General features: G+C 44.3%; 1 protein-coding gene across 1 annotated transcript; it reads right to left on the bottom strand.

The window, feature by feature from the left end:
- Positions 1-404: 404 nt before the first annotated feature.
- On the bottom strand, positions 405-16,380 carry LOC119275566 (tRNase Z TRZ3, mitochondrial-like). Its single transcript, XM_037556434.1, has 16 exons — positions 16,001-16,380; positions 15,115-15,204; positions 14,580-14,624; positions 12,678-12,732; positions 12,535-12,578; positions 12,025-12,411; positions 11,555-11,820; positions 10,824-10,962; positions 10,685-10,735; positions 9,467-9,975; positions 8,780-9,383; positions 8,210-8,497; positions 4,714-5,466; positions 3,711-3,866; positions 2,601-3,503; positions 405-847 (listed from the first exon to the last, which is right to left on the bottom strand). The coding sequence occupies exons 1-16, from the start codon at positions 16,373-16,375 to the stop codon at positions 812-814; spliced, it is 4,701 nt and encodes a 1,566-aa protein (XP_037412331.1). The 5' UTR covers positions 16,376-16,380; the 3' UTR covers positions 405-811.
- Between the last annotated feature and the right edge of the window lie 8,452 nt (positions 16,381-24,832).

Genomic DNA, 24,832 nt, shown 5'->3' with positions numbered 1-24,832 from the left:
GTTGTACTACTCCACGGGATTGTAATATTTTTGAAAATGCGTTTTGTGGCCTCACTGGCAGACCTAGGCAAGGATCCTTTGCAAATACGAATGTTTGAGGGCCACAAGACTATTTTCCTAATCAACCCTAAAAAAATGTTAATCATGTATTTCATCAAGGATTCAAGGCTGGGTCATGGCCCCTGCTCGACTCAATATAGCTCCGTCCTCAAGACGGGGGTGGGAAGCAGATGCACTTTCCACATGCGAGTATGGAATAATATCTTTTGAGAGTACAAACAATATTAAGACTGAGCATGCAAGGTTGCCAAACAGCACAAAGGATTAACAGAATAGCTGACTCGATAGCCCTGCTTTTTTTAAGGAAAAATGAAAGAAAGCTCCCGCCTTCCCCAAAAATATGATTATTCTTCTAACATTTCACCTTTCTTAAATTAACAAACTTTACAATTCCCATGAAAAGAACAAAAATGTATTTGTAAAGTAACAAAAGATAAAATCCCGCAGCATATTTGAATACACAATGTCTGACTCTTTCAGGAGGACAAGAGGGGAAAAAGGGAAAAGAAAATGGAACTCACAATTTATTTTTTAACTTAAACCAGCCTTCTTCTAAATACACAATACAACACAATACCCAGTCTGGGAACCTTGAGCGAGAATCTTCAACATCTGCTGAAGCATGCTAAGCAAAACCAGCCGTGTGACCCAGGCAGCTATCAGTCAATCCTCGATGATATGTACGCCAATCCCATGAAGCCTGACATTTCTGTTCTTGTCAAAATTCTGAACATGCCGTTTCTCTTGGGGTCTACTTCTTTGAACCACGAGCTGCTGCAAGGTGATCCTGAAAAACCAGCGAAGTTGTTAAACAACAGAGGCAGATGCTTTGAGTGTCAGAACGGCAACAATACATTCTTATGCAATAATGCCAGGCACTAAATACTGAGGTCCCAAATTAGTCGATTAAACTTAACATGATCTACTGTATTAGGTTTCGAAGTGGAGTATATATCATTTAACATGGGCACTGGAATATGATGCAGCATCCATCTTAAAAAAAAGGAATATGATGCAGCTAACATGCATGGGCAGAAGCTGCAAGCACCCTTATGATTATGAACAGAATCAAAATGAGTGTCGCAGTTAGCTCAACCATGATGTTCCTTGTCACATCATTAGCAACTTACAGTTCAACATAAAACTAAATATCTTATTTACTTTACTCCCATTATTCTGTCCACACACTTGTAGCTCTTGTAATTGCAATATCCCAAGGCATACGAGCTTCTGAAGGACAAAGTTCAATATTTATATAGGCAAGGCAAAATCAAGTACTCCAATTCTGTAAAATGTTAAGGTGGTTCACTGAGAAACTAGCTGAATACAAAATGAGGCACATGAGAATGACACATCATCATATCCTCTCTGTACCATATTGCAATCCCACCAACATAAATGCAGGCATAAAAACACTCAAATCAATGATGCAATCTGGAGCATGCTAAATACCATTAAATCCATACAAGCTACAGAAACAACATACCAAAATTGCAAGTACATTTGCGATCCTAATTTTCAAACTATATTGCAAAAAGAGAAGAAATACCTCAACAACGTGCATGTTCAATTTAAGTTTATTACTTAGATAGAATGTGCAACAAAAACTAAATAAATATTGAATATTCTCCCTAAGGGTAAAGGTAAAATCCTAGAATGTGTCCAATGTATTACTTCAACTCAACTTAACAGTTAGATAAACCATTTGAAAATCATGTGAGTAGATGTATCATAAGATAATTGCATTTGATTTTATAAACATGTTATCCATATCCATATCAATATATCAATGTATACCAATATAAAAACATGAGTTGATTGGGATACTTTTTATCTAAGCCGTCCAAATATTTAATCCAATTTCATAAATTCCAATCCAACTGTTTTGCATATACCTTCCTTAATTGCTCCTATAGTAATAGCTTCTTAAATGTACTTAGTGACTCATAATTAGTTACTCCGTAATTATATTTGTATTAATATAAAAAGTCTTGTGCATTTTTTACGCAATATTTCTTTAAGAAAAGATTAGCTATTTTACTTTCTTCTACATCAATGATACTGAGGGTAAAAAACATGCCACGAGAACTGTATTTTCTTGCATGTTTTAATTATGTTAGCCGAACATGGTTCGCAAATGCACTACTACTAACTGTTCACAATTTAAGTTGGATAAAATAATCGCTTAATTATTCACACATGGCTTATTTAATTTCTACTGACTATCATTTCATTGCGTGCTAATGTCCAGCATGTTTTCCTTAAGGTATTTTTGCAAGGGAAACACTTCTAACGAGTAAATTTACAGATATGCTTTTCTACATATATTGGTACATAAGTTCCTCATGCAATCAAGCAACGTGCATTGCGCGTGTACGATTGCTAGTGATAAAAAATGGTGGTCAAAGCTATGTTTGGGAGTTGGAACTCGGAGGACTGTCCATGTCTAAAATATTGCTTTTTTTTACCAGACTGCAAACAGCAACTAATGTCTGCAAGAAATGAAGCATGACAAATAGGCACTAGATGGAAATGCATACCGACACAAAATCAAAAGCCTTAGTTTCATCTTTCTTAGAGTTGCTCATCACAGCTACTTGATGTGGAGGTTGATTACTTGAATTGAAAATATCTGGCATCCCAGATGCATTTCCGACACTCATTGAATTGAAAGCAGGATGCCCAAGTCCAGCATTGAAATTTCCCAAGTTCTGTAGTAACTGCTGCTGCTGAGCAAGAAGAGCTTCCATAGCACCATAGTTTAATTGCTGCCCAGCAAATGATTGACCAAACATTTGTGGTGACAAGCTGTACTGCATAGGAACCTGTTGATAGAAGGAGCTTTGACCAAGGATACCATTTAGTGCTGCACCACTTGCCACATGGCTATTCTGACTGTTCATGTCAAAGAACTGTGAACCATTGAGATTACTGTTAGTTTCTGCTTTTAGTCCAGGCTGAGCTTGGGCAGTGCCATTAAGGTTCAAACCAGCCATTAAATCACTGACAGTTCCTTTATCATCAACTCTTTCTTGGAACAATGGCTCCGGGCTGCTGCCAAATATATCTTGCTCGATCAGAGAGTTATCATGCACGGAGGCTGAGGATTTTTCCTCTACTGTCATGCCTGAGAATAGGTCATTAGTCTCCTTAATCTCTTCCTCATGGAATGATACATCTGCAAACAGATCACTTCCATTACCATTGCTAGTGGCACTGGTATTACCAATAGTTTCACCACCAAGCAAATCATCAACTGAAGAAACATAATTACTGTTCCCCATTATCTGCTCGCTGCTTTCTTGAGCTGAACTCTGAGTTACCAGATCATCCTGATCCCCTGTATCAATCAAATCAGGCATCTGAACAGGAGTGGGTGTAGTTCTTGATTCTGAAAGATGTTTGCTTCCGGTAGGTTGTTCCCCAACCAGCAGATTTAATACCTGAGAAAATCGATACAACTTATTACATCTTTGGCAATGGCTGGTACAAAAAAGGCTTTGGTCATTCAAGATTAGAGAAAGATACACATACTGCAGATAGTGATTTACAGAAAACAGAGCATGACTTATTATTTCAAAATTCTCTTTCATCGATGGAATATGTACAATTTTTTATTTTAAGAGACTCAGCTTTGTAAGTTGACTCACTTTTGAAGCCTTTTCTCTGAGAGAAACTTGTGGCAGTTCACAACATCTGACAACACAAGCACTGTTCTCACTGAAATATGAAGCAACGATGGAATAAGGATCAGTATCCTGTTTCCTTACAACCGCTTCCAGTACACAGATAGCCTTCATGCGAACCTGAGTAGTAAACAAACATATTCAGTATTTATCAGAACAAGACGAAAAGCATCAAAATGCTGCGATCAATCAAGCTAAAAAATACACCCATGTGACCTAACCAATAGAATCAACGATGTGAATAAATGGTGTACCAAATTTATTCAAATAAGATCAACAAACGTCCCAAAAAAAAGAATGCTCACTATCACTAACCCCTGCCAGATATAAATCCGTTTTAATTCAACAAAAGTTGGTATATATTGACAAAGAAGGCTAAACATCACAAATCCAGACAATTGAGAGACTGCTGCTAGCTGCTTCACAGTAGTATCAGGACTGCTGGGTACACATGCTCAAGCATATCATGGACTGCAATATCACTGATACTTGTATGCGTTCCTTGGGCAAAGCCTTTTTTATGCAACTTATGTACAGCTTATGTGCATATTTAATATACTGTATTGCTCTACAGTATGGTAAGTACAATGGAAAATTCTAATTACATCTATTGATGTTGAGCAGTCCTTTTATAAATCAAACCCCCACTTCATACAGTTCTGAACTTCTAATTATCTACAAGATGTAAATATCTAGTGATGGTAACAATGTAAATGTGGCAAGAAATGAAATCAGTATGCATCAAAGATACCAAATATTTTTCTTATATACTAATGCCTTGCTTGATATCAAAGTGTCTATGTGTAAACTAGAATAAACAAGACTAAATAAATTGATTTGTCTCCAAAATATGCACTCGTCACTGTCACTTGTCAGAGGAGCTAAGAGACATAATTCACAGTTATTTTTATATGATCTAAAGTCCAAAGGTTAAAATAGACCCAAAAAGGGGTTATCCTAAACTCACCTGCCACAATGGAGAGTTCAGTTTGCTCTCAAGGGCACGGCTCAAAGCAACTGCATCCAGTTTGGAGGCTTCTGTTAGAAATATCTGCAGAGCATCTCGAGTGGGTTGCAACCGCACACCGCTTGCAGTAACAATTGTTTCCAAAAGTCTCTCCTCACGAGTCTTAATTCCTGGTTGACTTGATTCAGTATCACTGGCTGATGCTGAACTTGAGGGGCTTGGACCCCAAGAACCAGAACTCACATTCTTTGAAGCACCAGATGTAGCACGGCTCTCACCTTGGATTTCACTTGGATCATACCTGCCATATCTATCAGTTTCTGTGGTCAGAGACCTGCGAATTGGGTTCTTGTACATACCACCATTATCATTTGGCATCATTGAATGTGTGGCAGCAAAGTTGCTCAAACCCTGTTTAATGGAAGCACCACCAATGCCCACTACTTCACTTAGTTCGCTGAGGAAAGACTTCTTGTCATCTCTTGATGGCTCATAATTAGTGTTTCCAAAGCCCTGTATGCGCTTGCCTAGACCTTCTGTCACAACAACTGCTTTAGGATCCTCAGTGGAGAAAATAGCAGCAATGGCCTCGTTTGCAGTTTCACGGACAGCCTTATTAAGGGCATCCCCTTTTAAGGGGTCAGGGTGTCCTTTGTAGTGAACAAGCTGACGCATAGCCGCTGAGTGTCGTTGCATTTCCCGCTTGAAATCCGTGCCAGATTTTCCAACAGCATATTTAATCAACCGCAAAGCCTGGAAAGCAGGAAAGGAGGTAAAAGATTATGTTACTGAATCGGAGAAACTCAAGCCTAGGGCTCCATCAGATTATTAAACAAACTAATGCCTTGAACTTGGACATAAGGTAATGTGATTACAAAAATTACACCACAGGTGCTAAGCATTTCCTCTGAAAATATACAGCAGGTCACTCATGATTGAAAGATGACATTTTGGGTTGAGGATTACAGAAAACCTAATTTCATACGATTCAATAAATACATTCTGGAGCATTCTGTACAAAGGCTCAGCAAAGCAGTACTGCATCCTTGAGCAAAATTTGGTTACAAAAGCTCAGCAAAGCAGTACTAAATCCTTGAGCAAAATTTGGTTCACCTGGAGAGGAGCTACTCATAAGTTTAGTATATTTTAGAAATCTTGATAAATATTTGATTTATCACTGGGATTGGAGTTGATCACTACCCCATGGCTAAAAAGTATGTTCTAAATGCCATTTGCAATCACAGTTCTAGTGTACAATACCGTTTTCACATCCTACTTCACTGTGTGAGCTAAAAATATATAGGGTTACATACACCTTCTATTTTGTCATTGCAATAATATTTGCTTAAGTCCAACATTAATCGTGACAGGTTTCTCCTAGAAACAACAGGGTGCAACAAAACACTCATATAACCCACTAGTGTCAAACATTGTAACTAAGCATGCATAATTCTTCAGGAAAGCCAATGTAATTGGCAAGCAAGTGTTACTCTAAAACCCAGCATCTAGGGCGGATACGTGCAAGCAAGCTGGATGGACGGAACATTGTCAGGTTTTTTAAGCAGAAGGACAGTGATATCCATCATTAGGAGTTATACACTTGTATAAATCCAGTCAAGATAATTTGCACAGAAGGAGTTCATCCGATTTGGGAGCAGAGAGAGTTAGAAGGTATGATGGGTGGCAGTAGCTACATACAGGTTCTTAGCCTTCAAGCCCACCTACCATGAACTCATGCTTAGTCAAAAAACACATACGGAGCGGCAACCAGTTTTTTGGCCAGAAGTGCTGATTGCCACACCTCACCGCGAGTAGGTACAGCAACATGTGGTAGCCATCCATACCTATGGCTTGGTATACACTACCCAAATTCTCTATATCCATTCTTTCAACACTTGAAATCGCCTATTTCCCTGCAAACCACACTGACTAATAAACAGTGTTCACTGGAAAATCCCTGTAACTGCTACAACATTCAGATCAGAATGCTCCAGGCATCACAAATTCATAACCACGACCGCGAAACTAATCAGCAGGAACACTAAAACAGTGTCCACTGCCAGTCCTATACTGAACGATCGTCGTCCTCGTCACCGCCGCAACCAATCCTCGTCCCCCCGTCGGGTCAACACGACATGATCCCAAATCATCAGAGGCCATAGGTAACGGACCTTCTGCTTGACGAGGGGGCTCTTGTTGTCGAGGCGCTTGAGGACGAAGTCGGCGACCTCCTTGACGATGCCGGCGTCGGAGGCGCGCAGCAGCTCGCAGATCTCCTCGAGCTTGTAGACGGGGGCGACCTTGTCGTCCTCCGCCGTGACGCCGTCCACCATCCGCGACCGCCAGTAGGACTCCACCGCCCGCCGGCTCTGATCCATGGCGCCCCTCGTCGACCGAAACCCTAAGGGAGGGCGGGAGGGGAGGGAGGCTACCGCCACGGCAGCGCGGCACCACCGGGGAGGTCGAGATCTGGGAGGGGGCGGTGGACCGGGTGTACGGGGGAGGAGGAGGGGAGGGGGGGTTGGGGGTCGGGCGGCACGTGCGGCCGGAGGGGAGGAGGGCGAGGAGGCGTGACCCACGCGGCGTGTGTGGAAGCTTCGAGTGGCGGGTCAGGCCGGGGAGTTTTAAGGCTTTAACCGTTTTGCTTTCTTCTCTGTCGCGGGAGGAAGAAGCACCAGCACCAGCCACAGCCAGGAGAGATGAAGTGGAAAGTGTCCCCAAAAGTTTCAGTATATCACGTGGTTGAGATGAGATGCTACACCGCTCCAGTAGGACAGGGGCAATATTCCAGTAGGAAACACTTAGGCCTTCTTTGGTTCATAGGATAGGATAGGAATATTGTAGGAATAGAAACTTCATAGAAAGTGGGATGACATGCAGCTTCATTCTTATAAAAAAAAGTGATGTCATTTGATGTATAGGATAGAAATTTTTTCATTGAGTCTAGACTAATGTTTTTTTTTCCTTTAAAATGTGAAGGATTGGATCTTATCCTACACAGGAATAGAAATCCATTCCTACAAACCAAAGGGCTCCATAAAAATTTTTCCTTTAAAAATCATATCCTATGAAATTCCTACAAGAATCCTACAAACCAAAGGAGGACTTGCATATAACCAGTCTACTCCAATTCTAGCTCATACTCGTAGTATCTTTCTATAAAGAAAATCTTCATGTCAGGAACGAAAATAACTCTGAAAAATAATGAGTTTAAGTTTGGTATACTATAATACTAATATATCACAGATTTGCAGTACTTCAGAGGACATATAACTCGCACAAGGCGTGTCAAAAACTGAAGGTATGACAGCGAGAGCCGAACTGTATTCTATTCTATCTGACCTCACGGTCGGTGGCAATGTATCAGGTCTACAAGGGCTACAGCTGAGAATCCTCGGGTTAAAAATCATATGCCAATTGCCGAGCGAGAAAAGAAATACAATGTGCATCGTTGTGTCTACTACTATCTCCCTCGCTACACCACGGCCTCCAGGACCTCATCGGACTCTTCGACGACCATCTCATCCTTGAAGAGGAGCTTCAGGTGAGGCAGGACCTTTGGCAGCACGGGCAAATCGGCGAGGTTTACGCTCATGAGGTCGAAAGCGATGCAGGTCTTGTGCATGTCCTCCTCGTCAAAGACTGGGATTTTAGGATATCTCTGGCTAAAGTGGGTCAGGATTATGCGGTACGCTCCAGCCGATGTGCCTACTGCTATGGCTTCCTTCGTTGTGCTGTGGTTCCGCGCGATCGCTTCGTCCTTCATGCTGTCCTCAAACGTCGCCTGAAGCAAAACAAGAATCAAGACAGTTTATTAGACAGGCAACATGACAACCTAACGCCTTTTAGCATGCTAAAATAATTGGAAGAGAACAGTACTCAGTTAACAGTATTATACAATTTCTGCAAGATCTAATTTAGTGCTGTTGCTAGCGGTCCACATTAATTAAACGTGAAGAATGCCCGACACTACGGACAGAGGTCAAGAGAAATAGGAGAAAAATGGGTAATTATTGTGCGCACTCAAGTCGATATATGCAATTGAATAAATAAAAAATCAGCGTACCTCGTGTATCAGCACGGTGGCATCTCTGGACGCATCTACAAGAGCTGGGCACGGCCGCGTGTCGCCTGAATATACAACCTTCCATCCTGGAATTGCCTTCCCAGCACTACTCACCTTCTCCTTGGCTCTCAAAACAACTCCAAACGCCTGTGCACAATGTACGACAGGGACACTGTACAGAATCTCCAAACCTGATTCATGTAGAACTTCTTTCAAATTAGCGAGAGCTGTAGTATCCTTCGGACTTGAAGGCTTCTTGTTGTAGTTCTCCATTCTGCTTCCAGGGGCAAACATGGTATTTTCAAGTTGAGTTGTTGCCGATTCGGTGGCATTATCACCAAGAAGTTCCTCAACACTAGGCTTCAAAGTTTGTCTGCAGTCTAGGAACTGCATATCAAGATCTTCAAGTGTTGAATATGCATTTAGAAATCTCAGGAGTTGTTTTGGTCCAATCACGAGCAAGGGTTTGTGAGGAACACCGTTTAGCAATTTTGACCTCAAGGCAAGAACTCTAGCGAGACCCGTGTGGTGATCAGCGTGAATATGGGAAATCCAGATGCACCTCAAGTTTTTTACAGCTTCATCAGCACCACTTACACCAAACCTGTTACACACAAAAAAAGTATTATGAATATAACTGGCATGAAGTGTTCTGCAATCTTCTAATGAAGTCTTGTTGGAACAAACCTCCTTTTCAGCTGTCCTAACGTTCCTTCACCACAATCAAGAAGCATACCTCCTCGTGCAAACAGGTTAATATATATGGAACTAACATTACGATATTTTGAAGGCTGGGAAGAACCCGTACCCAAAAACGTAATTTCCATATCTTCTCTCGTAGCATTCTCCACGCAGCAGGGGGTCTCTGAATTGCCCTTTGGGCGCTTTCTCCAGACACTTTCTCTCAAACTACTGTCATCTTGAAACTTACCTGAATTCCCCTGTTCATCTAAAATATCAGGAAGACAGGAGTCTTTACTAATCCATGGCTCTTCAACCATCAGCATATGTTTCCCTGCTGGTGCCAATGCATTTTTTTGGTCTACACTACTTTGCCAGAACTTGCTAATCTGCTCAGGAACTTCTTTAATCTCAGGAATCTCAGAAATAAGTTCATCTACAATTTCTTCATAACTAAACAAGCTTGGAATAGAAGCTCTATCCAACCCCAGTTGAGCATATGGACGCAGACGAAACTGCAGGACAACAAAAGACAAACATTGATACTCCTATTTTGCACTAACAAAAATAAGTTGAACCTGCAAAATAAATAGTACTCCCTCCAATCCAAATTAAGTGACGATTGTTTAGTATGAAGTTAGTACAACTTTGTACTAAACCAGCGTTAATTAATATGGATCGGAGGGAGTACTTATTTTGCAGTTAACCAACCAAGTTTTCCTTTCCAGGTAATAGATCATCAATTATTACATCCATACATGGAACAATATTTTTATGCATGCAAGAACTTAGTGTATCTCATCGCAACAACAACCATAAATAGGACATCTACAATGTTGTGATGCCAACCTTCTCTTAGAGGTACCACATAGGATTTTTGCCTGAGTTCGAGGATAAAAATAAAAGAGCGAAGGTTGTCTTCTCTTGGCAAGGGGATAAACCCTTCACGCCTAAGTGATCACTATTTTTTCCATTGTACATGATGTTTTCACTTCACCATGTGTTTTCCCATCTAATACTAAATTCTTAATCACAACATATTTTTATATTAACGCAAGCATTAAATTGCCAGAGAAGACACTAAGGGATAACCTGTTGTATAACTAGTTTTTATAGTCTTCTACAGACAGCCTTATTTACCATTGGAGATGCCTTAGAATATAGAAACTGTCAAATATCAAGTAATTAGCACATTGATACAACATAGACTCTACTTGGACATACCTTCAGCAAGTTTGCTGCTGTCACACTTTCACAGGCTTGGAATGAAGTACTCTGAAAGGACAATAAGATGGTTTCTGTTAACACGAAGGAAGTATTTCAACATTCAACCTCTGCTGTTTCGTATATCACTGAGGTTTACCTTATTCTTCTCTAAATCAATACCATTTGCAGGTTCCACAGGCCAAAACCCAGAGGATGGGAAGAGCTGAGGGCATACAAAATTAAGACGTGAAGATATCCTTGCACTACCTTTCAGGATAGGAACTTCCATGTTTTTACTGCGAGTGTCACAAAGGAGGGAAATCGTCACCATAAAGTATGGCACTGTCACTGATTTATATCTCTAGCTACTTGAGTCTGAGAGTGAAAATAAAGTTCAAGATCATACATATCCGTACAAGAATGTTACTCAGGTAATAAGAGTGTAAGACGCAGTTAATGCTGAGTTGATGACACTAAACGTCACAAATTTTAGAGAATACAAAAAGTGGATAGCATGAGATGAATGAACATCCACAAGATGTCAGTCACCGAAAGAGTCATGTACGACATAAGGAATTTGGAGAAAAAAAATCACAAAATAGAAACAAATTATAAAAGAATGTTATGATAGAAATAAACAAGAGGATAGCATGGATGAATAAACATTCACAAGATGCAGTCATTGGAAAAATGTAACACATCTACACCATCTGAATCTAACATTTCAACCTTGAGAAACTCGTTGCTTTTATCGTTAAGTATAACTAACTTCTGATTTTTATAGTGGGATCAATGAAGTTCAAACCTAAATAGTAAAATCTATTTATTTTAAATGCATGAGAACAAATTAAACCATAGATGAAAAAGGTAAATGAAACTGAAACTTACTTTTCATGCCCTGCCATGATATGCTGTGTGGTGCCAAAAGATTTCATCCAGTTCTGATAATCAACAGTGTTTGTCACAGAAGATGGACCTAAGTGGATTATGCAATTTACTTTCTTGGCATTCTCTGTTTGGCAGGAAGAATCTTCATAAAAGCGGCTAAGTGATTGCAGCAAAAACAGTTCATGCATGTGATATTGTGTAGGGCAATCCACTAGAAGTACGATTGGTCCAGGAATTGGTGGGTTGAGAACCTCATTTGGATGAACCTATGAATGAAATGTCCAAAGAAACTTAAAAAACAAAATTTATGAGATATGACAAAAAAATGAAAATGTTTTTTGCAACCAGAGATAGGTTGTGAGTGGATGGAGACCCATTAAGCAACATATGTGCTAGTAAGGAAACGCCATGAGCCTGTGAAAGTTCATGTTGAGAAAATTAAGTTCAATAGTTTAGCAATCAGCACTAACCATTCTACCAGCTTCAGTCTTCACAGAGTTCCCAAGTTGAAGTTCACGATACTTTGGCCCACGCTCAAGACCAAGGGCCTGAGCTTTATGAGGGTCAAATTTTCCTTTAATTTCTGCCAATTCACATGAGTAGACTATAGCAGTATCACCAGGCTTTGAGTTGATATCTGTTGAATTCCTCGCTTCATTGTTGTACCTCGGTTTGACAAACATTGCTGATATACGAACTACTTCATCATCAATAATAACAGTAGCTTCTGTAGGTTGTGAAGAAGATGCACTGTGTTCCACACCAAAGCTGTGTGTATGAAGCATTGCCCTATTTGGGATAAAAGATTTCATCGCGCCTGCTAGAAAATCAAGGTCCGAAGGGCCCCATATGTTCACCTGTATTAAGGTTAAGAGGAATAACATTATAATCAATTGTTCAAAATAGATTAACTGAACACATGAGCATCAACAACAAGACAGTACTAGAAAGAATGCAAGCAACAATTATTTCCATCTCACCGACATGCCCTCATCTCCCATCCCAGCAAGAGTTAGCACGAGACCTACATTAAGAAAAGAAAAATCAAAATAGCATCAGTGCATCAAACGAACCTACTAATTCAGTACATGGACAATCGCGTGAAAGGACCAAATTTTAATACCTGGAAGGCCCCCTGCAGTTTCTGAGCACACGCGAGTGAAAAAGATGTGGTCAATCTGGTAAAGTACAGAATATAGCATGTTACTAATTTACATTGCCCATATCAAGACATAAGAAACGAGAGTGGGTGCACGTGGAGTTGCAAAGCTGATGATGATTGATGAGGGAGTAAAATACATGCGCGGTCCTAATTCTTTTGCAGAAATGTCAAGTAAGTCCCAAATCTATGAAAATGCACATCGCAGTCCTAAATCTTTTGTAAGTGGTTCATGGGAGGTCCTAATGACCTCTGACCCTGTTGACCGACTGGTGTGGCGCTTTGACCACTGCCATGTAAGCACTATTTTGCACAGAACCCCCTGCGAAGTCATATCTTCTAAGTTCATGGCCCTCTTCATGCAACTCGGCACTGCAGTAAACCAATCAATGCATGGAGCTCGCAGCGCTGCTCCCACTTGTTCCCTTCGCCGGCCTTCTCTACCTCGGGCTCTGAAAGAAGAACGGCGAAGACGACAGGGACTTGGCACGGCGCCTCTCCCTTTGGCTCCTCGGCCGGATCACCGCGCTCTGCCAAGTTGATGTGCGTGCATGGCGCACTAGCCCAGTTTACGCAGGAGCAATTAGTGTCGGCCGCCGCGAGGTAGTGGGCCCGTCGTCCTCGGGGTCCACTGCTCGAGCGCCCAGCTGCTAGCACCGCTCCCGCCGTGCCATGGTCGCTGCGTGCACGGTGGCCGAGCACACAACAGCTCCGTCACTGGGACTGGGTCACGCCGACCATTCTCGAGACCTGTTCCTCCCTATTCGAGCTCTGCCCCTTCTTCAGGATCCTCCCACCGCGGCCTCCTCATTCATCGTCTCCGGCAAGGTAAGCCACCACGGCGAGCGACGGCCAAATTGAGGACTCGCGTGCCGGTGAGTTCAGTCACAGCGATGGCCGGCAGGAGGTGCGCGAGGCTGTGTGCGTGTACTGGTGTACACCCGAGACCAGACAGACGAGCCCGCCTGCAGCTTGACTGCGTGGTGCGTGCTCAAGTTCCCTCTGCAGTAACATCACTAGCTAGCTACGTGGTGCGGCGCGACATGAACCTGGTGACCAAGGTCACCAAGCTGGCTTTAAGCAGGCAGGCAGGTGGATGGATTTTCAGGGAGCTAGCTCACGTACGTACGTCGCAGCTTACACGCCTTCTAGCTTGATCGATCTGCGTCGGCTTCGGGGTCTCGCACATGCGCCCATGGCTGGCGGGATGGCACACGTGGCGTGGCATGGGTCCTCGGCACACACACCTGGCCGGCGGCACGACACCTGGGAACATCGGGGCATGCCCTAGAGTTTGGTACGCACCGCAGTGCCGGCTACTGCAGCCTGCAGGTGCTTGCAACGAGGGGAGCATCTATCGCCGTCGCGGTGGACATGAGCAGGGCGTTTTACCGGTTTAGTGAAAGACGTGATCTACCGGGTGGTCTGATCTAAGAGGCTGCCGACAGAGGAAGAGGGCGTCGGGGACTACTTCCCGGCGCTGGTGTGGGCGGACGTGATGCTGTCCAGCGGGCGGCGCGAGGAGGTGCGTCGAACTGCTGGAGTGTCGTTGAACACGGGGGAAGAGGAGCGGGCAGGAGAGATGGCGGTGGCAGCCTAGCAGCACGGAGGAGGCCGGAGGTCCATGACATTAGAGGATACATCTTCGCAGGGGTTTTTGTGCAAAATATACTGCCTACATGGCGGTGGTCAAAGGGCCACGTCAGCCGGTCAAGAGGGTCAGAGGTCAATAGGACCTCCAATGAACCACTTATGAAAGATTTGGGACTGCGATGTGCATTTTCATAGATTTAGGACCCACTTGACATTTCTGCAAAAGAATTAGGACCGCGCATGCATTTTACTCTTGATGAGGCCATCACATACCTTTGACAACTTTATCTTGTGTTCAGTGCAGAAACGCTGAAGACCCTGTTAGATTGCAAGAAATCGGTGTGGTAAGCTCAAAAGCAAGTTAAGAATTATATTTGCTAATGATAGCAAAGAAATAACACGATTCTAGTCACCTACATATTCAGTCCTACGTGGGGAAACCATAGCTCATGCATCTAAGGGTTTAAGCGTCCCAATCAACCACTTAAGCACATTAGGCACAAATGATTGTACCGCTCAGAGAAGAAGGGTGCATCTGATATACTCCATTGAGTGTATGCATCTATCAACAGATAAAACTTAAAATTAACCTATTAGGATACTACATTTTAGCGATGAAGGATTAAAACTGCATAAACTTTTCTAAAGTTTGACGATGCAACATGCCCAACGGATGCAGTGATTATTAAACATACACCTTTGTTAAGCCTCAGAATACAAAAGGAAGTAAAAGTTAATTCGAGCTTCTTGTGTAAGCTGTTTAGCATGTTAAATAGACACAAGGACATCTTGACACAGAAGATCATACCTCGCCAGCATTAAATATAAATCTTTGTTTGTCAAAGAATAGTAAAATTGAAGGAGCGGTATCTTGAGTGTCCATTCCTGTACCGAGTATCTGCACAAAAAGAATGAAAAAGGTCAAATCACTAATAAGATAACACGATAATGTTGCTGCTTTCAAGTTCTAAATCAAATGTTGTGATGGTTTAGTGGTTGAAGCTTGAAAACATTAACATTGTGTCCTTGCGGAATTGACAACATTCAACAACACGGCTAAAAGAATGAGACCAGCAACACTTTGTTCCTAAAAATTACAGATAGACCAAGTGTGTAAAGTTTGGCGAGTGATCCATCTACAGGGATGGCAGGAAAAATATGGCATAATCTATTAGTACACTTGTTGCATAAAACAGATAAAATGCTCCGTTTTCTCCAAAAGAACATCGTGATTTTTGCATGATTATTACTATCGCCCATTACAACCAGTTGGGGACAACAAAAGATGTTTCTTAAACCAAAGGCAGATCCCCAAACTCCTAAAGCAAGCATGTTACGATCTCCCAACAACAAATTCACTGATACCACGCTCGTAATATACACGAGGAATGTATAGATTCCGCCAAAATTAGTGATCTCAGTTGAGCACTACATGTTCCCTGACACCGACATTATATCATGCAGCCAGTATCCCAACTGCGCTTGATTTACACGGAGCAGTATATGCTACACAGTGCAGGAAAGGGATTGCACCCTGCTACAATAATGTGCATTATTCATCTCCACTTCTTAGGCAGAATGCCGAAGCGCCACCGGGGGAGGAATGTCTACCTAAACCGAGCTGAATCTAGGCGAAACAAGCCCCACACATCTACTGAATCCGTCGAAGTATATAAGGCAATAATTTCGCACACCTGCACGTAGGAGGTTGTGCTGATGGGGTTGGCCCTACGGTTCTTGAGCTCCATGCTCCTGTCCTTCCTGACGTCCCTCCCCTCCGCACGCATCTTATTGAACGCCACCCCCGCGTCTTTGCCACCGCCACCGCCGCCGCTAGCCATCCCCTCGGGTTCCTTCCTGGCCGTGCTGCTCCCGGGGCGGAGGTGATGGCGGCTGGCCCGGCCGCGGCACACGAGGGGGCGGATGCCGGCGGCCCGGGTGAAGGGGGGCCGGGGAGCGGAAACGGAAGAGAAGAAGAGGCGGCGCGAGAGGTAGAGGAGCGGGGCCGGAGCTAGGGTTTGGGAGAGAGGGAGGAGGCGGCGGAGAGAGGAAGGCACTTGCGGCGGCATGACGGAGGACTTTTATTGGGTCGGGTTTTATCCCGGTCTCGGGGGTTTTAGAACGGATAGCCGATCACCGGAGCCGGGGTGCACATCGGACATGCAGATGCGGACAACGATAGGTCGGACATATTCTTTGCATGTTTCTTTTCTTTTTCGGAAATGTTAACGCCCACACGTGTGGGTGTTCACCACCCCGACCACACGCAAGCATCTCCGTTGGCAACTGTGTGCACGAATCTTGGAACAAACCGGCCGGTTTTCTGCGCCACGGAGACGAGGCGCGTGTGCGGTGTGCGAGTCAGTTCGTCCGCACGTTGGTTGCCATCCCGTGGTCAGCGGTTGTCACTCAGAGGCGTGCGGTGGAACTGTCATGCGCCCGCACGCCACGCTCCAACCGCGGTTGACGTCAAACACGTCGCTCACCCCTCCACCCTCTCCCTCACGGTTCCATTTACTCACCCGCGGCGCAGTTACTGGCACAACCCACTCGCACTTCAAACCACTGGAGGAGAAGCGAGGGGAGAAGGTGACGGCGGAGGCGGAACAATCGACGGTGTTCGCGGCCGTCGGTGTTGCTCGCCGGAACGGAGCGGCTTCGCCGGAACGCGTGCGGGTTGAAGGTAATGCTCGCTACATCTCTCGCAACCCCTTCCTGCATTTTTCCCCTTCCCTCCCTGTTCGATTCCTAGATCGATTCGTAGAGATTCTGGTGATTCGGCGGTGCGTTGGCGTTCCCGCCGGCGCCGAAGTTGTCTGCTAGCCGTTTTTGGTGGCACTGGGCAGTTTCGTCGCCGCCGCGGCGACGGCATCGTCGGTGTGGTTATGCCTGTTCGGAGGCACGCACTAGTCTTGCGTATGGATTTGGCAGGCGTCCCCCGGTTTGTTTAATGCGCATTGGTTCGAATTTGTGTTTGCAGTCAGTTCGTGGGAGGATTTTGAGGGTGAATTTGAAGTCGAAGTAGTTGCCATTGAACCCTAGATCTAGTTAGTTTGGTTTTGGAACTGTAGTATGAGGCGAACTTGGTAAATTGATTAACTATCATGATTGTGTGGCAACTAACTCCCTGAACAAATGTGATAGTTGCCACAAACGTGTTTTCCTTTGTGGCAACAAATTGCTGAAAATGACTGTCATAGTTGCCACATATATAGCTTTCGCATGGGGCAACTAATTTTATTGAATGACTATGATAGTTGCCACACACACGCTCTTCCATATGGCAACTGAATTTGCTGAATTACTATGATAGTAACCACAAACATGCTTTTTCATTGTGACATCTAATTTTTTCAGAATTATTTTGTGATAGTTACCACACTGTGATAGTTGCCACAATCGGTAGTCAATGCAGTTTCAGCAGCCAGCTGCACTGGACGGCAACTAATATGCACATCAAGTGTGCCTGTTTGCCACTTGGATTGTATAATCATGTGGCAAATAGAATGTGAACACACTGTCTGTTGCCATACTGCAGATATGACAGTGTGGCAAATTGGCTGCATAATATGGCAACCACATTTGCGTACCAATTATGTCAGATGCCATACATATGTTTTTGCATGTGGCAAGTTTTTTGGCTGACCACATCATGTTTGTTGCCATGTTACAGTCAGTACAATGTGGCAACTTCATTGTACTGCGGACGCAATTTTTTTGTTTGCCACAATGACTTTGTGATATCTGAGCACACTGTGCCAGTTTCCAGGTTATTGATTAGATGTGGTTTCATTGCTTTTTTGTAGTATGTGTTGCATTTCAGCATGGCAATTTCACCCTAGCACTTTTGCGCCGCTGAACAGGTGGCATTTGATTGGTGTATTTTTAGGACAGTGTGTGAGCTGCCACAACATAGTTTATGTGATGTGGAGGATTTTTTGTGACTTTCTATCGTACTATCTTGGGCTAATATGGCAACTTCAACATTTTGTTTTCAAGTGCATTTACCATATGTACTCTTTTTTTTACTTGATAGTGCAACCAACGTGCTTGCTTGCCACGTTTATGTTCTCGACAATCATAGGAGGGCCGCGTGTGTGTTCATGCTATATTTTTGCATTCACTAGTTGACATTTTCTGTTAGGTGGCAACTGCTTACCTCTTGCATTTACATTTCCACCATGACAATTTGGTCTGTTCCTATCTCAGCAGAATGGCTCGTGGCGATCATCAAAATAATGACGATGATTTCATGGATCCACCACAGCGTAATCGGGCAACTGGACGGAGAAAAGAGGGTGATGAGGTAACTGTCCACACACCCCCCTCCCGATTTATGTTACTGGTTGGCACCTCGATCTTTTGCAGTCGTCTGTCATGAACTAAAATTTCATGACATTGCAAAACATGGCAACAACTGATCACTTCTTGTCTGTTTTTCGCAGAAGAAGAAACGTATTCGCAACAGAGCCTCCCAAGAACGTCTGACTGTGTTGATTGACAAATTCACCGACGATCAAAAGGGAGCTGCTGCTGAGATGGGTATGCAGGCTCTGATGGATGTCCGGTGCATGAACCTTGTCAACCCTGTATGCGACTGGCTTGGTGAGATCTACCACCCCGCCTCCAGGGAATTCGTGATTCCGGGACGTGGAAGACTACCATTGAACGAGGAATCCGTGTTCTGCACTTTGGGTGTGCCTCGTGGACATATCAAAGTCCCGTACGAGGTCAATAATGAGATCGAGGAAGCGCTGTTCGCCCGTTTGTTTCCTGGATTGGAATCCATGCCGAACACGTCTGCACTGGCAGATTCGCTGCATGCCATGACGACGCATGGAGATGTTTTCAAGATGAAGCTACTCATGTACCTCATCTCAGCTGTTTTCGCGCCGACCACTTCTCTTCGCCCAAGCAACAAATGCTTCCCCATCCTGGTGAATGATCCATCTTTACTACTTTATTTTCCTTCAATCTTTTTGGCTCCGATGTCATGTGTAAAGCTAATGACTGCCAGTGTTTTCGATGTTTTTTCCGTTTGATTTCTGATGCGGCAAACCTTTTGCCCTGAAATTTTGTGTGGTGCAGGCGAATCTGAAAAATGTGAAGAACATGAACTGGTGTAAGTTTATTGCTGACTTCCTCCACGATGCATTCTCAAGCAAGATGTACCAAAAGGGTTGTCGCTGCATTTAATGGTATTTTTTTACCAGTTCTTTCTGTGAACACTGTTTTTAACACACTTTTTATTCATGCATGGCAACCTGATCATAACAAAATGGCAACTGCCATAATGACAATATGGCAACTGTCATAATAACAATATGGCAACTGCCATCATATTAGCATGGCAATTGTTATCACACTACGATGGCAACTGCCATCTTAGCAACATGGCAATTGCCATCACACTATGATGGCAACTAGCACATACAGAAGGCAACTTCTTCTTTTTACTCCATTCTTTTCATGCACATCAACCTGATTATCATGGGAACATAGATTATCCTGTTTTTTTCCAACTACGAAGTACCCATGATGGCAACTGACATTTCTTTCTTTGTAAAATTGTTTTAAATCAGCTCATGTATGTCGAATGTCTTGATCTGTCCACCGTGGATTTCACTAGGGTAGGAGGCCCGCCGCCCACGCACAAGTTTGTTGTTTCTGCGTGGACTATCAACGCTGTCAACGCTGTGCTTGCCGCAGACAGGGTAACTGATACCCAATATGGAAAACTGCAGGTTAGTTTTGGTTTCTCTCTCCACACGACATGCTTACAAATTTGACATGAGGCAACCGTCCCGTGGTTTATAAGGGATGACTACATTTTGTTATCCATAGCTGTCTGTGTATTGTATCCATGTTTCACTCCACATGGGAACTCTTTTCATCCGTGCTGAAACTTACCTACTATCTCTTACATCCTTGCTATTTCTTTTTGTTTTTCCTAGCTGATGGCCAAGCATGCTATAGACTACAACGTGTTTGGGGGGCCTCAAAACTTTGGAAAGTGGATGGACGTGCACTCAGCTCCGTCTTGCCCTACTGAGGTAATCAAAATATCTACATCTATGGTTTGTCGTGGATTACTTGTTGATGTCGCGCAAGAGACTGCAATATGGGTGGTTGTTGATGCTTCTTGTTTTCGTGCACAGGCGAGGGCACCTATTGAGCATCTAATTGGGCAGTTTGCATCCGGAATGATCGGCTTGCTCGAGAAGTTGGTTGAGGGGTGGACGTCCCTCAGTGCCTCTAACAGCGACGCGGTTGCGAGGCAGTTCACTTCATTTGTCCCAGAACATACACATCGGCCAACCGGTTGCCGTGGCCGATATGACTACAACAGTTCCCAAGAGCCCGGTGACACACAAGATGATGTAGATGGAGACGCTGGCCTCAGCAAGGATGACGATGATGACATGGATAATGTGCAACAGGACACCGATGACGATGAACATGCTGAAGTTCGCACAGGCGGTAACAAGGGCAAGGATGCAACAGATGTCCCCCCACCGGAGAAAGTGAAAGAACATACAGCTGCGAGAGGCGAGGGGGTGTTGCCATCAAGGAGGGGGAGGGCTCCAGAGGATGTTGGGCAGGGTTCCCCTGGCAAGAGGTCTAGGACCGATCCCGTAGCTGCCAGGAGGAGGTTCGACTTTTAATTTTAGTTTTTTGTTGTGTCTATTTTCTTGGAACAGTCTCATCCATTTCTTGCACTTGTTTTTTGTCAAGCGCGGCAATGAGTTTGTTGTCTGACAATTGCCACATTTTCCCCCCTCAATCTGTTACATGCAGTGAGACGACCGCTGGTGGACGAGCAGTTACGAAGAAACAAGCGCCAACGCCAACCCGTGTTTCTGCTCGCTTGAACAAAGGTGCCCCCATTGCCGGTGACACCCCTTCCACCAGGTCTTCTCCTCGTACGACGACGACCAACACTGGGGATCCTGTCGTGTTACCAGACCTGAGGAAGCCAGTCAAGAAGTAGGTTTCTCCATGTGCTTTCATTTACATAGTGGTATTTTTTCTTGAATTTCCAATGCAACTGTTCAGCTTGTCACATGTTCTTCTGTTATCGTCCCCCACGCGGCAACTGCTGTTTTTCCAAATGATTTCTTCCTTCATTTTTTTTAGTTTATGGCAACTCCTATTGGTCTTTACATGGCAACTGGCATCTAGGCCAAATGGCAACTATTACTGTACCTAATGGCAACTGCCATCTTTATCGTTGGCTTTGTGAGCTCATCCCACACCTAGGTTTCAAATTGCATTCCTGACAGATCAGACATTTCTATCATTCTTCAAATTGGCTAACATGGCAACTGCTGCTGGATGGCAACTGCTAACTATGACACATGGCAACTCATGTTCCCATTACATGGCAACTACCAGCTTTTCCACTTGTTTTTCATTCTTTTAAGATTTCTACCATTGCAAACATATTTTTGTTCATTTTTTCATACCTTTTTCATGTGATTTTTTTTTCTTTGCAGGGTGAAGAAGACTACTACGCGCGGGGCCAAGCATATCAGTAAGGACCCGCTCGAACGCCTACATTCAAAGTTGTCAACGGGGGGCAACTCAGATGTACATGAGGCACCAGGCGACAATACTGCTGCTGCACCGTTGACCGCTACCACCAACTCTGATGCAAGTGGCCGACCATCTCCGCCGGCTGCAGATGTCCAGGCTAGAACAACAGGCATCTCGAACATCGGGGAGTGATGAGTTGGTATCTACCAGGGCAGCTGAAATATTTCCAACTCTTCTGGCAATGAAGGATGCTGCTGTGAGCCATGCCACCCCATCAGCAAGCGTTGAAGTGGACGCTCCCGAGACGAACCTAGGCAAGGAAGATTCCCGCTCTTCTGACACTGAATCCAAGCGCGTGCGTGGTGGCACACGTGTGTCCACGACAGAAGCGGCTGAGGCGGCAGTTCACAAGGATATGCCATCTACAGGTGAGAGTCCTGGCACAACAGCTCCAGCCCCTGTCGGTGTAGATACTGCTAAGGCGACCGTGCCGCGTGCTGGTCTTCCACCTAGGCGTCGTAGCCCCCGCAAGCAACCAACAGTCATACCCAACACACCGACTGTAGCTAGGAGTAGAAGAGACGAGTCTGGTTATGTTCCTGCGTCCACACTGTTCCTGCCACCTGCCAAAAGCAATGTGATGAAGAAACCGCAAGACCGGAGCACAACTGATGCAGGTGTCAAGCCGGGCACGACTGACGCAGGTGAACGGCCGGAGCAGACTGCACCTTTACCCGCAGTGGAAATCCCCAGCATAAATCTGCGCACTTCCAGGCTCCCAGTCAATGTCGGTGTCCCCTACAGCCCAAACAAGAAGATTGTCATGAAAGCAGCGGCTGATACCGCTGACAACACGCCCCGCCCTGCAAATAAGCCCGATCATTCTGTAGCGGCCGATTCAGATATGTTTGTCGATCTTTCACCCTTGGATTCTGCCCCGCAAATCGTTCGTGGTCTGGCCAGTAGGAATGAGAGGCACCCAATGGCATTTACCCCACCGAGCTTCAGCCTTGGCATTAGTCAGGATCAACCGGTGGTGCAAGATCCTTTGCCAGTTGCCTTTGCTTTCCCAGGAGGCATGCCTGCAATGATGGCGCAGCCAATGGTCGAGGGCAGGAAGGCTGTCAAGTTCGCGGAGCCGATTGTGCAAGGTACACTTGTCATGTCCTTATGATTTTCTTGTATACATCTTTGTAGTTTGACTTTTGTCCCAATCATATTTTTTGGGTGTTCTCACTTGTGATGGCAACTGACATGTGATGACATGGCAACTGGATTTGATGCACCATGTCACCTACATTTTTTTTGCTGCCATGCTGCATTTGACATTTGGGCAACCACGTGGCAATTGAAGTTCATTCAACATGGCAACTGTATTTGCTGTCACATGGCAAATACAGTTCATTACACATGGCAACTGGATTTGCCACACCATGTCACCTGCATTTTTTTGTTACCATGCTGCATTTTTTCTATACGGCAATCACATGGCAAGTGGAGTTGACACAACATGGCAACTGTAGTTGCTATGACATGGCAACTACAATCCATCTAGATGGTAACTACAGCGCAACTACATGGCAACTGTAGTTGCCATGACATGGCCACTATAGTTGGACCACACATGGCAACTGCCCCACTTTTTCTACCTACATCTCCTCACAATCCATCTGTTTTCTGATTTTCTAGGTATCCTAACACACTTTTTATTTTTTAAATCATTGTAGGCACCCCTGAGGAGATTTCACCATCACTTGACGAAGCTTACCGCAAGATTGAGGAGGCAGCATTGCAGAGGAGGACCTCACGAGGGCAAGGGCAATCAAGTTCCAACGTGCCTGCAGATACGGCATATGAGGATACCATTAGGAGTGCCACCCCTGGTTCTGTGAGGCAGCAGAGGGTAGTTCACCCACCTCCCGCGGAAGACTACGAGCCCGAATTCAGGGCCACTAAGGAACAGACCTAGCTGTACGATATCATCAAGCGGTTTGGAAATGCGAGGGCCAGCAGCAAGCACATGAAGGAGCTGAAAGCGTAAATGACCACACCCCATAATCTCTCATTTTGCTTTGCTCCTTTTTTACCATTCATCTTCTTCGTACTTTCTACACATGATCCGCTTACGTTTTAGTTCTTTCATATATTTTTTACTTAGTAGGCATGATTCTTCCATGTTATGTTGTTTTCATACAACTCATGTTTGGACAGAACCAAAGTCATTCAATGCGGAGCGACGTACGTCGACCTGGGTGATCTTGCCGAGTCCGTGAGGCCAAACGGTAAAATGTCGACGAATGTAGTTGCATGCGGGATCGACTACATCAACAATCACATCGATGTGTGTGCCGACAAGATAATCATGCATTACAGTGTGACCTGCAAAATATGGGATGGTGACTTCCACCACAAAATCCTGAGGAAGAATTTTGCTCAACACGGTGAATTCAAGCTCACACTAAAGAAATATGTGAGTACTCCTTCCCTGTCTGCACTGTTTTTTCACATGGTGTGGTTTTTTGCCATCTTCTGCACTTGTGATTATGTGGCAGATGTTTTCATGTGGCAAGAGCTGCCGTGCACATTGACATCTTTGATTTTTGCATCCTGTGAGAACTATGTGGCAACTTGATAGTAAAATACACGACACATTTTGTTCATACATGGACGGCAATTTTCTTTCAACTACCCCCACCCATAACCAAACATTCTATGTGATTCTATTTTTTGTCCCTCTGCTGTTCTTTTTGTGTAGTCTGCTTCTCATTTATTCACTTTCAAATGCAGGTCATGTTCCCCATGTTCCAGGATCTTGCACCACATGACACACACGACAAGTGTGGTCACCACTATGCGATCTGTCTTGACCTAAAGAACCAACGTTTTGAGGTGCTTGATTCAATCCGTTCGGAAGCTGATTCAGACCTTACTACGCATGCCGAATTCTTCATCAACAACCTCAAAGAGACATGGAACCGTCACTACGAACA

This window comes from Triticum dicoccoides, chromosome 3B (assembly GCF_002162155.2).
Source record: "Triticum dicoccoides isolate Atlit2015 ecotype Zavitan chromosome 3B, WEW_v2.0, whole genome shotgun sequence".
In the NCBI taxonomy this organism is placed as follows: Eukaryota; Viridiplantae; Streptophyta; class Magnoliopsida; order Poales; family Poaceae; genus Triticum; species Triticum dicoccoides.
This window is presented reverse-complemented; position numbering and strand designations above follow the sequence as displayed.